At 55.8% G+C, this 17,078-nt stretch overlaps 7 protein-coding genes across 7 annotated transcripts in view; 5 read left to right on the top strand and 2 right to left on the bottom strand.

Moving 5' to 3' along the window:
• Positions 1-245: 245 nt before the first annotated feature.
• On the top strand, positions 246-2,229 carry erg9 (bifunctional farnesyl-diphosphate farnesyltransferase/squalene synthase). Its single transcript, XM_025647392.1, has 4 exons — positions 246-330; positions 419-1,478; positions 1,528-1,710; positions 1,758-2,229. The coding sequence occupies exons 1-4, from the start codon at positions 263-265 to the stop codon at positions 1,869-1,871; spliced, it is 1,425 nt and encodes a 474-aa protein (XP_025504013.1). The 5' UTR covers positions 246-262; the 3' UTR covers positions 1,872-2,229.
• Positions 2,230-4,095: 1,866 nt separating this feature from the next.
• On the top strand, positions 4,096-4,957 carry BO66DRAFT_323053 (hemerythrin domain-containing protein; the record flags this gene model as incomplete). The annotated part of the gene is made up of 2 exons (XM_025643791.1): positions 4,096-4,257; positions 4,529-4,957. 2 exons carry the CDS (start codon positions 4,096-4,098, stop codon positions 4,955-4,957), a joined length of 591 nt encoding a protein of 196 aa, XP_025504012.1.
• An 89-nt stretch (positions 4,958-5,046) lies between these two features.
• BO66DRAFT_374412 (putative MFS transporter) lies at positions 5,047-7,132 on the bottom strand (the record flags this gene model as incomplete). The annotated part of the gene is made up of 10 exons (XM_025645593.1): positions 5,047-5,073; positions 5,151-5,489; positions 5,553-5,792; positions 5,864-5,983; positions 6,042-6,242; positions 6,298-6,404; positions 6,451-6,542; positions 6,591-6,666; positions 6,718-6,808; positions 6,857-7,132. The coding sequence occupies 10 exons, from the start codon at positions 7,130-7,132 to the stop codon at positions 5,047-5,049; spliced, it is 1,569 nt and encodes a 522-aa protein (XP_025504011.1).
• A 228-nt stretch (positions 7,133-7,360) lies between these two features.
• On the top strand, positions 7,361-9,739 carry BO66DRAFT_428857 (putative extracellular lipase). The gene is made up of 5 exons (XM_025650426.1): positions 7,361-8,023; positions 8,072-8,220; positions 8,286-8,293; positions 8,341-8,577; positions 8,643-9,739. The coding sequence occupies exons 1-5, from the start codon at positions 7,689-7,691 to the stop codon at positions 9,678-9,680; spliced, it is 1,767 nt and encodes a 588-aa protein (XP_025504010.1). The 5' UTR covers positions 7,361-7,688; the 3' UTR covers positions 9,681-9,739.
• Positions 9,740-9,858: 119 nt separating this feature from the next.
• Positions 9,859-11,971, bottom strand: BO66DRAFT_471495 (Y-family DNA polymerase). Its single transcript, XM_025652862.1, has 2 exons — positions 11,803-11,971; positions 9,859-11,742 (listed from the first exon to the last, which is right to left on the bottom strand). Exons 1-2 carry the CDS (start codon positions 11,932-11,934, stop codon positions 10,069-10,071), a joined length of 1,806 nt encoding a protein of 601 aa, XP_025504009.1. The 5' UTR covers positions 11,935-11,971; the 3' UTR covers positions 9,859-10,068.
• Positions 11,972-12,190: 219 nt separating this feature from the next.
• On the top strand, positions 12,191-14,518 carry BO66DRAFT_411500 (DNA damage response protein RcaA; the record flags this gene model as incomplete). The annotated part of the gene is made up of 5 exons (XM_025649294.1): positions 12,191-12,227; positions 12,284-12,346; positions 12,415-12,494; positions 12,549-12,697; positions 12,757-14,518. 5 exons carry the CDS (start codon positions 12,191-12,193, stop codon positions 14,516-14,518), a joined length of 2,091 nt encoding a protein of 696 aa, XP_025504008.1.
• A 1,747-nt stretch (positions 14,519-16,265) lies between these two features.
• The window catches only part of BO66DRAFT_322816 (uncharacterized protein), a gene marked incomplete at both ends in the record, with an annotated part of 1,799 nt that continues 986 nt past the window's right edge, over positions 16,266-17,078 (top strand). The window contains 2 exons of the mRNA XM_025643781.1: positions 16,266-16,734; positions 16,791-17,078. The exon at positions 16,791-17,078 is cut by the window's right edge and continues 986 nt beyond it. Of these exons, the coding sequence (XP_025504007.1) occupies positions 16,266-16,734; positions 16,791-17,078 (757 nt within the window). The remainder of the gene's footprint in view (positions 16,735-16,790) is intronic.

Below are 17,078 nucleotides of genomic sequence, written 5' to 3'. Positions count from 1 at the left end.
CCTTCCTCCCGTCTTTCCCCTCCACCTCCGTCTCATTCTCTCCGCGTCCCCTTTGCTGCTACTGAGGCCATTCGCTCATAGCTGTCTGTACATTATTGTACCACGATTATCATTTCAATCGTCTGGGTTCCCGTTGATTCGGTCACTTGATTCACTACTGTTTATCCTGCTGCTGTTGTTGACCCCATAATAATCCTTGCCTCACGTTGTCAATCTGGCTTTTCGCCGGTCGTAATACCCCGTCGTTTTTTCAGTCTTCACAATGGGCCTCGCTTCGAACATCTTCTACTACACCTTTCACCCCTCAGAATTGAGGTCGATAGTGCAATGGTTAGTACTGGCTCACGTCCTTGAGCGGTGATGATGGGTCGTGTGTTTGTGCCAACGCTTACGAAGGGGTCCGCGCCCGTGGTAATAGGAAAGTCTGGCACTCACCCGTTCACGAACGCAATGAGAAGGACGAGACCGAAACCCAGAAGGCCTGCTTCAAATTCCTCGACTTGACCAGTCGCAGCTTCAGCGCCGTCATCAAGGAGTTACATCCCGAGTTGCTGCTGCCGGTCTGCATTTTCTACCTGGTCCTGCGCGGCTTGGACACCATTGAAGATGACACCTCGATCCCTCTGGAGACCAAGGAGCCTCTCCTCCGCGGCTTCAAGGATTTCCTCGAGCAGGATGGGTGGACCTTCACCGGCAACCGCCCCGAGGAGAAGGACCGTGAGCTGCTGGTTCAGTTTCACAACGTCATCACGGAATTCAAGAACATGAAGCCGGCCTATCAGGCGATCGTGAAGGACATCACCGATAAGATGGGCAACGGTATGGCCGACTACTGCCGGAAGGCCGAATTCGAGGACGCCAGCGTCAAGACCACGGCTGAGTACGATGAATACTGCTGGTACGTGGCTGGTCTGGTGGGCGAAGGCTTGACGCGTCTGTTTGTCGAGGCCGAGTTTGCCAACCCGGCTCTCTTGGAGCGCACTCGTCTGCACAAGTCGATGGGTCTCTTCCTGCAGAAGACCAACATCATCCGTGACGTCCGAGAGGACAATGACGATAAGCGTCGCTTTTGGCCCAAAGAAATTTGGTCGAAGCACGTCACCAACTTTGACGATCTGTTTGACCCACAGCATCGCGAGGCAGCGCTTAACTGCGGCTCCGAGATGGTCTTGAACGCATTGGAACATGTGGAGGACTGCCTGTTCTATCTGGCTGGTCTCCGGGAGCAGAGTATCTTCAACTTCTGTGCCATCCCGCAGTCCATGGCCATCGCTACCCTGGAGCTGTGCTTCCGCAACCCGGCGATCTTCGAAAGAAACATCAAGATCACCAAGGGTGAGGCGTGCAAGCTCATGTTCGAATCCACCCAGAACCTGCGGGTACTGAGTGACACCTTCCGTGTCTACGCCCGTCGGATCCACAAGAAGAACACTCCTAAGGATCCCAACTTCCTGAAGATTAGTCTGGTCTGCGGACGGGTATGTTGACTCCCCTTGGTTCACGTGAGCCCTTACTAATACTTGGTAGATTGAGAAGTGGATTGAGACGATCTTCCCCACTCAGTCCGCCGAGGTGGCCAAGCGTCGTATCACCGGCGAGATGACTGAGGCTGAGCGTAAGAAGAGAGAGGAAGAGGCCGACACGCGCCAGGATGTGTGCTTTATGATGGGCCTCATGCTGGTGATTGTGGTCATCGTCTCGGTTGTTATGGTATGTCTTTCTCGGTCTCTCACACGATTGTTTACTGACTGTTGTAGATTGGCACGGCTTGGATGTTGGGTGCGCGGTTCGATCTCGCATGGCAAGAGCTTAGGAAGGGCAACTTCCGGCCGCCCGAGAATATTCATGAGCTCGCCCACCAGGAACTGTAGATTGTTCCAATATCTTCTACGGAGTTACGACATGTCTTGATACTTACCTAGTGACCGCGGCTGGCTCATGTTCTATACCTCATTTCGTCGCCATGACCGCCATACTTTAATACATTGACCTGACACCTTATTCTCTTTTCTTTTAGGTTCCCTAGCACGGATGTCAAATTGCAATCCAGCCTGTCCATGACTGTGGTTGTGCCGAAGAAGTGCTGATATTGAAATGAGAAATTCTCGCCCAGCGACGTACTAGATGTGTGTCTTGCAACTTAACTGTTGCGATGGCAAACATCCATTGAGGACCTGGAACATACTGTAAACATAGGCAGTTCTAATGAATTGATATCTCGATTTCCCATCTTTTAGTTATGTCCATTGTAAATTCCGCTTCCTGATGTTTGTGGTTGTACGGCAGGAGTCTGGGCCGCGAAGTTCTCGAAGATCTCCATATCTGCACTATTTTTTGATGTGTTTTAGAATCAGGTCTACCTTGTGGTTCATCCTATCCAACTTGTGCTGCATGATTTGCATCTCGTGTTCCATCTCTTTCACCTTGCGCTCGGAAGAGCTTTCAGCTTCCAACGAGTCAGCAATCACGCGAAATAAGCGCGCCCTCTCAGATTCTTCCGGGTTTGCGCGCCTCTGCCTTTTATGTGGCACCTCGTCGGAGGCCTCGGAGGCCTTGGAGGCCATAAAGCGACGTTTCTCATGAGGCATACGAAGTGTGGCTAGTTGATCGCGACGCTCTTGCGCCTCAACCTCATCCTCAACCTGATCCTCGTCCTCAACCTCATCCTCGTCCTCAACCTCATCCTCGTCCTCAACCTCATCCTCATCCTCCTCCTCATCCTCCTCCTCATCCTCCTCCTGCTGCTGCTGCTGCTGCTGGTGCTGCTTCTGCCCCATCGATCCCTCCCCCTCCCCCTCCCCCTCCTCCTCCCGCGCCTCCGCTATTCTCTCATCCTCCCGTGCCGCCGCGATTTTCGCATAAAACCCATCCCGCCCCCTCATCCACCTCCCCAACCACCCCTCATACTCCGAACCCTTGTCCCGCGCCCGGCCCTGCTCCCACGCCTCAACCCAGCGCACGTAGTCGTCCTCGATCGCGCGGACCAACTGCTCGACCGCCGCGGGAGTCATAGCGGGCCGACGCAAAACCTGGCGGAAGTCATCGGCCACCCGGTCCTAGAATCGGGCCGTCGTCTGTGTTCCCTTGGTGTAGTGGCGGAAGTCGATGCACACTTGAATCAGAGACGTCTGCTTGTCGAGCGGGAGGTTCAGCCCCGGGGGTCTGGGTGGGGGCGAGGGGGTTGTCGCGCAGGAGGAGGAGGAGGAGGAGAAGGAGAAGGATGGCTGCGGGTGGGCGCGGGCGCGGGCAGCGCGGGCGGCGGTACTGGTAGGGTTGAGGTCCCAGCCGGCGCGGATGATGTCTGTGGCCATGTCTATTTCCATGTTCATGTTCATGGGGAATGGGATTGGGATTGGGATTGGGATTGGGGGAGCTGTCTGGTGGTGGTGGTTATATGGCTGTGCTGGTGGTGGGTGAATTGATTCCGGAGGGATGGTACTACGGAGAGTACATTGTCCATGACGATTTTTGAAAGATTGTATTTTCGTGCTCAACTACTTTTAGAACTGTTCATTGGACATTGGAGATCTTTTGCAGACTGGGAGTTCCCTGGCAGTTCTATTTCCAGTTCTGAATGGGTTTAGTGTTAGTCTAGCATAAAAATGGGCGGTCAATATCGGAGTAGCCTCCAGTGTCTACCCAGTGGATGTGCAGGTGCTTGAATCCCCTTTCCTTATTCTGCCGGCAATCCACCCCACTGGTGCCTAGTTAGCTCCGCACACCGCCCAGCCCACCCATCCACATCACACTAGACCCAATCCAACCCCTGCCCCACAGCCCCGGTCCCTAACGGACGCCTCCAACTGCCGAAAGTCTTTTGTACTCCGTAGTTTTTCTCTCTTATCCAACCGCATCAGCCCCCATACTAATCCAAATCATAATCACGATCATAATCAATATTCTAATCTCCTGCTTACAATTGCTGACAATCTTTCCGATTCCAATCCCATGCGCTTCATTGCACGACCACCCTTTAGTATTTCCCGCCTCCCTCGCCCTGCTGCTGCTGCTGCTGCTCGCCCGCGCAGACCAGCACTGATAGCCCCCGCCCGCGTTTCCCTTGAGTGTGTGCCTTATCAACAGAAGATAACCACCATGCCGCCGCCGCCGCCTGCTGCTGCGCAAGCTACACCCGACTACTCCAAGCCCAAGCCCGGTGAGCAGCCGCCCGCGGAAGCGGAGGAGGCCCCCCTCCCGCCGCTCTCCGCGAAGGAATTTCGGGTGTATAATCGGTTGGCGGAGCATATGGATCAGTTTGTATGTTCCCCGGGGAAATCGTGCAGATATCTTATGGTGTTCCCTCTCTACCTGACCTACCCTACCCTACCCTCCTCCCCCGTGGGTTACTGGGTTATCTCCCCGCTGAGTACCAGTACACAACAACTTAACTATATGTATCCATCCACCATACAACAGAACACACCACCTGACCTACCTTACTCTTACCAAGCACTTTACCACTCCCCCCCCCCAACGCCCTATCTCTCACCCCCCCCACCATCCCAATACTAACATCCAAAAAAACAAGCACACCCACTTCCGCCACACCTACGCAACCCTCCAAACCGCGTGCGCCCCAGCCAACAAAAAACCCACCCTGCCCCCAAAAGCCCTGATCACCCTGGGGCTGGAATTCTGCCACCACCTCACGATGCACCACACGATCGAGGAGCGGCACATCTTCCCCGTGCTGGCGCGCCGGATGCCAGAGTTCCGGCGCGAGCTGAGCCTGGTCGGCCAGCATAAGGTGATCCACCGGGGGATGGACGCGCTGGAGCGGTATCTGGAGGGGTGTCGGCGGGGGGAGACGGATCTGGAGCGCGGGGAGGTGAAGCGGTTGCTGGAGGGGTTTGGGACGGTGTTGTTTGAACACCTCGACCAGGAGGTGGAGGCGTTGCGGGCGGAGAATATGAGACGGTATTGGAAGGTCGGGGAGATGGCGGGGTTGCCTATGTGATTTTCTATTTTTTGTAGAGGAGGAGGGAAAATTGGGGGTGGGGGGTGGGATGGGGTTGCTTGTGTGTTTAGACGCGTGGGGTTATAAATTTAGAGAACATAGCGGAATTGAGGATTCTACACACACACGCACACTCATCCGTTAGCTGGGAACTGTAGTTTGAGCAAGCACAGGTAAAAGGCAGCAGACATACCTCGAAATCCGTCCGATCGGCCATCACCTCTTCTTCCTCTTCTTCTCCTCTTTCGGCGACGACTGCGACATCGAGCTCGCGCCGACGATTCCTCCGCGCCAACAGCACCCGCAACAGCCCCGCAATCGCCATCTGACACAGCGCACACGCCAGGATCAACTTACACCCCGTCGCGTAGACGGGCGCCTCCTCCGCCAGGAACGCGTGCGGGCCGATGATGTTCCCGATGCAGTACGCCAGGAACACGAACGCGGTGGCCGTGACGCGCTTGGTGTAGCCGCCCATGTTGCTGGAAGGCATTTGCAGCGCGAGCACGAGCGAGGTGACGAAGGATCCCACCTGGCATGATGGTTGGAGTTGACGTTGTGCTCCGTGTCAAGTAAGAAAGGGCAGGGCACTTACGATGTAGTATCCGAGCAACACGCCGTAGCGATTCGTCCGCGGGAGCTTCCAGAGGAGACAGACACCAATCACCGTCGGGATGAGGTACACGGCCATGATGAGCGTGCGGATGTTCTTGAAGCGCGAGGAGAGGTATGTGCCCGAGAGGATGAAGAGGACCTGGAAGGCGCCTTGGGGGATGCTCAGGACCGTGGTTAGCAGGGAGCTGGAGACTAGGCCGCGGATGATGAGTTTGCCGAACTGTTTCCCTCGGGGGGTTAGGATCTCGTATTCCATGTCGTCAGCTTCTGAAACGAGGGGAGAGGACGTACGTTGGCTACACCCCCGTTGACGGTCTCGTTCAGCAGAGTGAATAGGAACAACAGCCAGACTTGCGGGTCTATGAGGGCTTCGCGGATCTGGTACCACTTGATCGAGCGGTTGAGGATACCCTGAGCCATCGGAGTAGCGATTAGCTCTGACCATGTTAACAGAACTTAGAGGCCATACAGTCTGGTTCTGCTTCCCGCGACCAATGAGCATGATCTTCTCTTCCACGGAGAAGCGTTTCGAGGAGAGGATGCTGTTCGGCAGGAAGAGCAGCATGAGGATCCCCCAGAGGATGGTCGCCCCGCCGCAGATGAGAAACACGGCGCGCCAGACGGGGAAGCCGTCCATCTGGCCGATGCCGTAGGTGATCAGTCCGCCGACCTACTCAGTCAGTGAGTCTCGGATCAATTGTAGAATTCCACAAAGGCCAGCATACCATCGATCCCACCCCGTTGCAGCAGTAGAAGATCCCTGCGCGGAAGGGCTGCTCTTGACGAACGTACCACATGCCCACGATCATCATGAAACGCGGCGTGATTGGCGCTGCGAAGTCAGCTGGGTCTGCCTATGGTACACAGGAGGAACATACATTCAAAGCATCCCAGCAAGAACCGACACACCGCCATCCCGGTGAAATCGTGGCAGGCCGCGGTGATCATGAGAATCGCGCCCCAGGCGATCCTACGCCTCGTTAGCTTGCACACCTCCGTATCTCGGCGACGCACTCACACGAAACTCGACACAACGGTGCCAATCGGCAGCCGCTGTGCAATGTAGCTGGCCGGGTACTCCCAGAACAGATACCCTGACCCCCGTCAGCGACCCGCCAGCATACCACGGGACGGGAGCACGCTACCAAAGTAGAAGATACTGGCAAGCCAGCTGTACTGGTTGCTGTCGATATGGGCGTCGGTGAACAAGTCGAACACAGCACTGTATGATAAGGCCTGCGCAGACTTAGCTTCCAGCTGTTGTGTGGGGGGGGAGAGACGCACCTGCTTGTCGATGTATTGGAGACAGTAGGTGCCGCACATGAGCGGGAGCAGGATCAGATCGATACGTCGTCTCAGCTTCCTCGTCCGGACGGGATCGTCGAGCATTGCCTGGAGTTGGTCGTGCGAGACGCCGTGCTCATGGAGGAAGAGCTCGGCCTCGTCCAGCGAGGAGACCTCGCCGACTTCCACGTCGTCGGCTTTGGATACGTTCACAGGAGGGGGCTTCTCCTTTTCCTGATGCTTGACTCTTTGTTGGAGAGGATTGATTGCCGCCATTTAGATGGATGTATGGTGATATAGATGGTTCCTGAAAGACCACTCGAGAAATGAGGGATGCCTTAAATACTCCCAAGGCAGCCCGCCTCGACAGCCTCCCCTCTATTATCCTGAGATAAGGTACTGGGCATTTCCCCATAGCTCCTCGAAGCATGACCTTCAACCCTTCATCATGGGAGACTTGCTCTGTGGCAATCAGTGGCACCCATAGCTGATAAGAGTGCTCAACCCGGACCAAGCTGCCGAAAGCAGTGTCCTCCACGAGCGAGGACCGATAACCACCCATCTTGCGAGGAGCAGCCAACCCTCGATAAACGCCCGTGACGAAGTAACTATATCTCGGAGAGTGTCCGAGATAAGCGGGAGATGGAGGAGGCGAAGATAAGATTGAGGGGAGGAGCGGGGAAAGTGATTGATAGCGCAGTCTGTCGGCACGCAAAAGTGGTCGCCGATGAGGAGATTCCCCAACTCCCCAATAAAAGGACCGTGTTCGGCAATCAGTTCAGTCAGAATTCCGGAGTTTTGTTCACTCCATACGTGATACTACCGACCGACCATGCTGAGTGCGAGACCGTTGCTCCTGGCTGCACTGCCGCTCATTCTGCTGCTGTTTGTCCAGCAGCCATCTAGCAGCACTCAACAGCTCCAAACACTCCTTGCCTCGTGGCTGCCCTCGTCGCTACACAATGCTATCCTCCTGGATCGGCCCCGCGTCGCCATATCCCAGGGCACGGTGGTGGGCACCACGTTGACAGACACTTTAAACCATCCGGTGGACGCGTTCCGTGGAATCCCCTATGCCGTACCGCCGGTGGGCGATCGCAGGTTCCGTCGGGCCGTTCCTGTCAATGCGTCGGACGAGTTGGTCGATGCCAGTCGCTATGGTCCACGGTATGTGTTCAGTACATCTGTACCGCGCGTCGGCTGATGGTTCGACAGCTGCCCAGGCAAGCAGTTGTTGCAGATCCCCGGGGATAGCGGCAGCAGCGAGGATTGTCTTACGGTCAATGTCTTTCGTCCCCAGGGGGTGCAGGGCAAGCTCCCTGTTGCTGTCTACGTTCACGGTGGCGCTTATAACCGCGGAACAGGTAGGACAGGCTTCCAAGGTTGCATGAGTGGTAACTGATCGGACCAGCCTCGATGCACAATACAGCGTCCATGGTGGGTTGGGCCGACGAGCCCTTTGTCGCGGTCAGCTTCAACTACAGGCAAGTGCATGCGCCCTCGAGGCTAGCAAGGCGAACAAGAAACATGCGCAACTAACACACTGCAGAATCGGTGCTCTCGGCTTCCTCCCCTCGACCACCACAGCGAACGAAGGCATCCTTAACCTCGGACTGCACGACCAACTCCTCCTGTTCCAATGGGTGCAAGACAACATCGCCAGCTTCGGCGGCGACCCATCCCAAGTCACTCTGATCGGGCTTTCGGCCGGCGCGCACTCAGTAAGAGTCACCCACCCCTTTCACCACCACACCCCCCCAGAAACCCGAAGACTAAACACCCCCAGATCGCCCACCACATCCTAAACCCCGACCTACAACACACCTACTTCCACCGGGCGATCATCGAATCCGGCGCCGCGACCTCTCGCGCCGTCCACGCCCACAACGCGGCCCTACACGAAGCACAATTCCGGGAGTTCGTGACCGCAGCCGGATGCGCCCACACCCTGTCCCTCCCCGACCCCAACATCCTAACCTGCCTGCGCGCCGCGCCGTCCACGACCATCACCACCGCCTCCTCCACCGTCTTCGACCGCTACAACCCATCCGTACGGTGGGCCTTCCAGCCCGTCATCGACGGCGACCTCATCAAGCGCCGGCCCATCGACGCCTGGCGCGCCGGCGCCTGGAACAAGAACATTGCACTGCTGACGGGCTTCAACACCAACGAGGGCACGTACTACGTGCCGACGGCGCTGGCCACCGCGGCCGAATTCTCCGCCTTCTTCGCAGCCCTCCTCCCCGCGTGGACCGCCCAGGACCTGCGCGCCATCGACGCGCTCTACCCGGATCCGGCCGTCGATGGCGCGTCCCCGTACCTCGAGACGAGGAATATCAGCGTGGGCCCGCAGTTCAAGCGCGTCGAGGCCGCGTACGGCCACTACGCGTATGCGTGTCCCGTGCGCCAGACGGCGCGGTTTGTGTCGGCGGCGCAGCAGCAGCGCGAGCCGGTGTTCCTGTATCGGTGGGCGTTGAATAGGACCGTGCTGGGCGGGGCGAATCATGGGGATCAGATGGCGTATGAGACGTTCGATCCCGAGGTCAGGGCGTTCTCGCCGGCGCAGGAGGAGATGGCCGGGACGTTTCATGCGTACATCACTTCGTTTATTGTGAGTGGGGATCCGAATGCGGTGCGAGGGAGGTTTGCGCGAAGACCGCGCTGGGAGCCGTTTGATGCTTCGCAGAGGATTATGGTGCTTGGAGAGGGCAATGATGAGCGTGCGGGGGGCCGGGGTGTGGGCGTGACGGCGCAGATGGCGGATGATGAATGGAGTAGCAAGGAGTGTGATTTCTGGTGGACAAAGAGCGGTGTTTCGGACTGATTGGGTGAGAGGGAATTACCTTGCTGAGTGGGAGGGTGGATTGTATAGTAGAGGATGATATTTCCCGCAGAATAAAATGCTATGGAGCTCACAGGTGCTGCTCGTTAGCAACTGATTGTGGGCTGTGACCCCGTTCTTCAGTACTGTTCTGAGGGAAATGTCTAACAAAATATGTTTTATCCAATTCAAATTTGTTAATGTGTAGGGAGCCAAAAGGGGTATATGCGGTTGTCTATAGTGTATGACTCTCAAAACAGGAGTGGTGACGCCAAATACTGCTGTAAACAGATTGGGGTGTAATTTCCACGGACCGGCCGAGGAATGACGGTTGAAATCGGAGAACGCTCCATCGGAGCTCAACATCGATGTATATCATACCATGCAGTGGTCAAGAAAAGAACAGTTTCTTCTGTCGCGGATCCGGAGACTCCTGTCCGGGAGGTTTGCGTTTGCGGGATTTGGACGCCGCCGGCGGGGTTTCTTCGCGGACATGCTCAGTGGCACCCTGGACCGCCTCTTTGATGGTCTGCTTGGAGAGACAGTAGTCGACATGGTCGTTGAAGACCCGATCATCGGCCACCTGGGGTTTCAAACATATCGGACAATCCCAATACGCTGGGGCTGTGTTCTGGGCTGGCTTGCCGTCAACATCTGCTGATTCGGAGACTTCCTGGCTGAGCTTCTCAATCTCATTCATCTCGTCGTGTAACTCCTGACGCGCAGCTCTTTCAAATGCTTCTTCCGCGCCGATCTCTTGGTCGGGATTGTCGTCGGTAGACGGCTCCACGGCTAGTTTAGGCCGAGGGGCGACCCCGAAGAACTCGATGCCGACTTTCTTGGTGCTCACGAGATTGGTGCAGCGCAGACCAAGCAATCGCAGCTTCATGTCAGGGATCTCCTTCTCCAGCTTCTCCAGCATTGGTAGGGAGAAGGCATAGAGATCCTTGGCGGTGAATACCGCGCGCGAGGGTTGACATTGCCGCGAGAGCACTTCGAAGGTTGCCAGCTTGACCTTCAACACCAGGGTACGACCTTTGAACTCCGTGCGAGCGAGGTCCTTTTCCAGCTCCTCGGCCGCCGACCATAACTTCGCGCGAAGCTCCTCCTTACCGCCCAACTCATGAAACGTGCGCTCCGTGCCCACACTCTTCCGCTCATAGTTGTCCACGGGCTGGATCTTCGTCCTCCCCAGACCCAGATAGCACTGCATGAGAAAGTACGCCGCCTTCTCCCCAAACAGGCGCGTCAGATACGCCCGCTGCGGGAAGATATCCCCACAGGTCTTGATGCCGATCGCTTCCAGCTCGCGCTCGAACACCCGCCCCACCCCATTCACCTTCCGCACCGGGAGCTCCCGCATGAACGCCATGATCGCCTCTCTCTCGCTCGGCACGCAGAACTGGCCATTCGGCTTATTCCGATTCGAGGCGATCTTGGCCAGCTTGGCATTCGCCGCGATGCCCGCCGAGACCGAGACCTTGGTTTCGGCCAGCACCTCGGCGCGCATGCGCTCGACCGTCTCCTCCGCGCCCACCCCGTTCTCCGCACAGTAGGCTGTCAGGTTGAGGTAGGCCTCGTCGATGCTCGCGCTCTCGAAAAGGGGGTCATACCGTGCGAAGACCGCGCGGATCTCCCTCGCCTTGGCGCTGTACTTGTCGTAGTTCATCGGCAGGCAGACCAGCCGCGGGCAGAGCTTCATGGCCACGAAGGAGGCCATGCCGCTGCGGACGCCGAACTTGCGCGCCTCGTAGTTGCAGGTCGTCAGGACGCCCTTGCCGACGGCCATGGGCACGGTCTTCAGCTCTGGGTGGTCCAGCTCCTCGACCGCCGCGAAGAAGGCGTCGCAGTCGACGTGCACGACGTGCTGACTTAGATCCCGCGTCAGCTCCAGCTCTGCGATCAGCTGGTCCGCGCGCCGGAGGTCCGCCGAGAGATCGAGCGTCGCGAGGTGGGCTTTCTCGCGGAGAATCCGCGCGATCTTCTCCGTCAGTACCTTGTCGCGATTTTGCTCGTGGTTGAAGAACTTGGAGCCCTTGGAGGCGTTGTAGATGATTTCGGACACCTGGATCGGAATCGCTCAGTATGAAGAAGGCAGAAAGCGACTAAGTCGGGATATATTCACCTTCCGCTGATCCACGGCATCCTGACCGGCTTTGGTCAGGGAGGGACCAAGCAGTTGATATTTGAGGGTTTCGAATTTATTGTCTGCATCCTTGTTGTTGTTGGCGGGACGCTCCTCGCCCGGAGGCTCCATTGTCTTTCTTGTGTCTGAAAGAAAAGGTGATGATGACGTTTTCCGCCGGCACCCGCGAAGCAATTATTACCCAAAGTGGGTAAAGCTGCCACTACCGACGCCTGCGCACGTGATCACGCGTTGGTGTGCTTTTGGAGTCCAGCGGGTTTCCCCGCGGAAGGCTTTCACGTGCAATGCTGCCGCCGTCATTCTTTCAGCCGGTCACTTAGCCAGCCTTCTTCTGGCCGTGCAAGCAGCTGGTTCCATTTGTCTGCCCATGTGGATCCTTGAGTCTGAAGGGGATTTCCTTGAGGGTATGTCTTGTTTACCTCACTTGGGCAAAATGAAGGCTAACTGTTTGGCAAAATAGGGAAGCGCGTCTGGCTGCGCCCGGGGAAGAAGTATCTGTTCGGTCGGGCTAGAGAAGATGGAGGTAATTATGGTTCTCATTGTCAGAAAGTCGAGGATCGAATGCCGATCATGCCAACAAACGGATTATAGTGAGACATGCCATTGCGAATAAGACTATCTCGCGGAAGCATCTCTTGATCGAAGTCTCCCCTGTCAAGCCGGGCGATGGGGTAAGTATTCGGTTCGATGCTGGGCAACTTCCCCGCTGACCTCACTGGGTGTAGGCACATCTCCACACCAAGTCAGAAATAATTGTTACCGATCTGGGATCGAAGTTGGGTACCAAGGTTAATGGTGAAAAGATAAGTGGGAATACGAAGTTGGAGGGCCAGCACCACGAGCTGCAACTGGGGCGCTATGAGCATATGCTGCGGTGAGAACAAGCGCTCTACCCCTGTCGCTGATCCAGCTAACATCTTTCCCTTGACATAGGATCAAATGGTGTCCCACGGTGCTGAGCTTTTCCTTCTCGAGCAAAGAGCTCAAAGCCAGAGACCCTCTCGCACGAGTGCGCTCACGACTCGAAGACCTCGATATCAAGACGATCATACCCTACGTAGTCGACAAGACGACGCACGTGGTCCAGAGCAAACGGAATACAGCGAAGGGCTTGCAAGCATTGGTGAATGCCAAGCACATTGTTCAGGATACCTACGTGGACGCCCTGGTTTATGCGGCGACTCCAAGTGACCTGGACAGCCCCGAGTCCCTGTGCCCTCTCGAGGCTGACTTCGACTCGGCATGGCCGGACCCAGCCGAGCATCTTCCTCCTCCGGGAAAGGAAACGACTCAACGGCCCAAAGAGGCCTTTGCGCCCAACCCCGCCCGCTTGAGCATCTTCGAGGGGATCACCTTCGTTTTCGGCGATGCCACACAGATGGAGAATTTAGAAGATGCCCTGACCAACGGCCAGGGGAAGGTCTTACTATATCAGATCGAGGACGGAGTGACTACAGCTGAGGAATTTGCGCAGTTCATGAGGAACGCTGCGGGGAATAAAGGGTTGGGAAGTCAGCGAGATAGCCCTGGCGGTGTGGTGCATGTTCGGTACCGTGCCAAGGGTCGCCATGAGGAGTGGTCCCTGGAGCTCAGTAAACAGATTGCACTCCTGACCGAGCAGCGGGTGATTGAGCAGAGTGAATTTCTGGACGCCATTCTGGGCAACAATGCGGCTCCACTCTGTCAGCCTCTACTTGAGGAGGTCGATGCTAGCGACGAGGCAAACGCAGAGCCTTCTCCGCAGCCTCCACCCGGCACCGGGTCCAGCGAGACAGTTTTTGCCGCGGACTCACAGCCGTCAGAGGAAGCAAGTCAGCCGCCCGCACGAAAGTCCCGGCCTCGTGTGCGGGGGTATGTAAGTAAGATGAAGACATTTGATGATGGCTTCGACATCAACTCCATTCCAGTTCATGCGCCAGAGGAAAGCCCAGCAATATCCCCTCCTCCGATGGAAATCGAACCTGCGTCTGTCCAGGAGTCGCAGCAACAGAACAGCCTGAACGACGAGGAAGATATTGTCTCTAGTCTACTGCCAGGTGCGGCGGCGATGAAACGTCGACGTGCTGAGACCATTCGACAATCTGTAGACGATGAAGCGTCCCAGCCCAAGGAGGAATCCCCTCGCAAACCTAAGCGTCAGAAACTAGATGTGCTCGAGGCCGCCCGACAGCATCGGGAAGCCGAAGAGGATGCCCAGCGTCAGCGCCGAGTTGCGGAAGAGGCATCTCTCCAGGACTCCTTGCAAGAGGTGGATATTGAGAAGCTCAAAGGACTCGCTATTGTGGAGGAGATGGAGATCAAGCCGCGCAATGTCGATGCAGAGGATAGCCGCTGGAACGATCGGTGGAACGGGCGCAAAAACTTCAAAAAGTTCCGACGGAAGGGCGATCCTAGCCAGCCGCGCTACCGCATCCAGACCGTCATAGTTCCTTTGGAAGAGGTCACCCGCAAAGAATTTGGGGTAGGCGAACATTACTGGGTGAGCAACAGTCATCGATCGACCGAGGCCGTTGTGGCAGAGAGCCCTCCAGAGCCAACGATGACCCCGAGCGGTACGGTGGCGTCTCGCTCGCAGTCCCTAGCGCGCACAGACTCGGAGGTGGCTGCGCCTCGTACGCAGAAACGAACGCGAGAAGAGCGTGAGGAATCCGACAGCGACGACGAACTTCGATTTCGATTTCGCCGCCGGAGATGATGCTGAGGGATGTGGTTCGATTCTTCGTGTATATTATAGCTTTCATCATGCCTTGCAGGTCTTCTTTTGCAGGTGTCCGTTTTGTGCTTTTTGTGCATGGGTTAGCGCTGATACTCAAAATATGAATATTTCTTTAAGTAGTGGACTAGGACTCAAATTGTTTAGTGTAAGTGAAGTGTGAAATTAAAGATGCGGCCAGATGTGGGGATGGGAGGAAAGGAAAGGGAAAAGTGCAAAGAAGATCCACCCTGCGGGGAAAAGCCAACTTTCACTTTGGGGTCCTTCTTATCGATCCTGTCCACTACAACTTGGCAAGTACTGCACGGAGGTGTTGGGCACAAGTGGAGCAAGTGGATGTGTTGGTGTTGGATGTACATGAGTACGATGATTTGAAGATCTCAGGTGATTGATCACTCCCATTATACTCCGCAGAGAGAGAGAGAGAGAGAGAATCGATCGGTGTAGGGAGCTTTGTGCTAGCACCCGCCTGCGGTCTTCATTGCAATCGTTATCTATCCAAAGGCGAATGATATGGATGTCTGCAGATGATGAGTTATGGTGTATCCCGATATAGCATCAATCGGTTTGATTCATGGTGGACGGGCTGGTCGATTTACTTGAAACAGACAGGCCGATGGATGAGATCCTGAGGAGGGTGATGTAAACAGTTTCATCACAACAGTCGAGAATTTCGAGAATAAACCAGGCCATGTTATGAGCCAGTAACGTTAGTCCAGTTCCAAGAGCAGGAGCAGGAGTAGGAGAGTGAGGGGAGTGGTGTGAGATTGAGGAGCTTGTAGACTATTGTTATTATTGATGTTGATGTTGATGATGATGATGATGATGATGATGATGATGATGATAGCAATGGCAAGATCCAGCCAGTTTCGGGGTGGTGTTTCAACTTTCCCATCCATCCTGGAAAATCTCCCCATTTCCCCCATTCCCATCCACCATCCCTCCTGCTGCCTCTCCCCGTCTCTGTTTTCCTACTCTTGCTTTTTTTTTTTTAATTTTAAAGTTATTTCCCTTCCCCCTCTTTTCTTTTTCCTCTCGTCTTCTGTTTCCCATTTTCCCTTTTTCTTAACTCGATACCCCCTAGTCAATTCCACCCTCTCTATCTGCTTTATACCCACTCGCCTGGTTGCGCTCGTTTTCTTTCACTTCGTTTGCCTCTCTGATACCCTCCATCCTGATTACCATCTGAATCACCTACTATTTACTTGCACCAGCTGCCTGACGGCCTAACCGCCGGTTATCGATTGAACAACACTGCTTGCTGCATCAACACCGCCATGGACCACGTTGGCCGATCAACCTCAACTTCAATTTAACAGCTTTCGTTTTTCCTCCACCCCCCAGATCTGAAAGGAAAAGTCATCATCTGCTCCCGCTATTTTTATCCTTTTTTCTGTCGCACACGAAGATCCGATTTTGCCTTGGTCTGACGAATCCCGCAGTGCCCGCCTGATCACTCAAGACTTTGTGCAGGAAAAAGGGAAAAAAATAAACACCACTCGGTCTCTCCCCTCATCTTTCATTCTCTGATCTGGACACAGAACTATCGAAAGACTAAAATCGACTCTTCCCTGTCACCGGCTTCCATTAGCCTAACGATTTCACGACGGCTGATTTCTCTCTCCCCTGCTTGGCGTTCTCCGGGTGTTTCATGCTGTTTTCCTTTTTTACTATTTTCTTGTTTCCCTTTTTCCTCTGAATTCTCGTACAATCACGCCCATCGCCCGTCATGATCTCGACGCTCCCTCCCCCTCGCCCCGTGTCTGTCAACTCGCTGGCCAAAGCGTCGGTCGCGACCACCCTTCCATATGCCAAATCGAACCGGTGTACCAGCGCGGAGATCCAGTTTCCCGAGGGACCCGTTCCCTCCGCCGCGGTGGGGCTCGTCGTTTGTCACCAGAGCCCGGTGGATACCGAGATGGAGGACACTGATAGCCAGCCCCCGATAAGCGTCGAGACACCACCACAGTCCAGCCATTCCGCGATCCGGTTCGAAGATCTGCCCATCGAGATCCACGAGGCGATTCTGGACTACCTGTTTGGGGAACGAGCATCCGCCTTCACCTCTTGCACCTGGGGCAAGTCCGCGCGCAGTTGGAACCGGTCGTTGCGTCATCCCCGTCGAAAGGCGCTATCGAATCTATCGCTGATAACCCGGGTGTGGCGAGAATTGGTGCAGGATCGGATCTACCGACATAGTCAGTTTTTGTTCTTTCGTTCGCAGGCTCTTGGATTCGTTCTGATCGGGTTACAGTCAAAATCAAGGGCACCGCAGATGAGTTGGCGGCAAGCGCACGCTGGTTCCGGGCGCACCCCCGTCTCGCCCCTTTTGTCCGCCATGTCGAGATTTGGATCCCGGTCTGGGGGAAACGCGCGACTAAGCAGTTCACGCAGCAGCTCCCGACGCGGCGGTTCAACAACGGAGACGTGGGGTTTGCCGATGCGGCCGCCCTGCAGAATGCGATGGTCTGGGACGATTCGGACACCAACCACGGCAGTGACTATCGATACCACTATGCCAGCCACAATGCCACCCTGGAAG

The sequence above is a fragment of the Aspergillus aculeatinus genome (assembly GCF_003184765.1).
Source record: "Aspergillus aculeatinus CBS 121060 unplaced genomic scaffold BO66scaffold_24, whole genome shotgun sequence".
Lineage (NCBI taxonomy): Eukaryota > Fungi > Ascomycota > Eurotiomycetes > Eurotiales > Aspergillaceae > Aspergillus > Aspergillus aculeatinus.
This window is presented reverse-complemented; position numbering and strand designations above follow the sequence as displayed.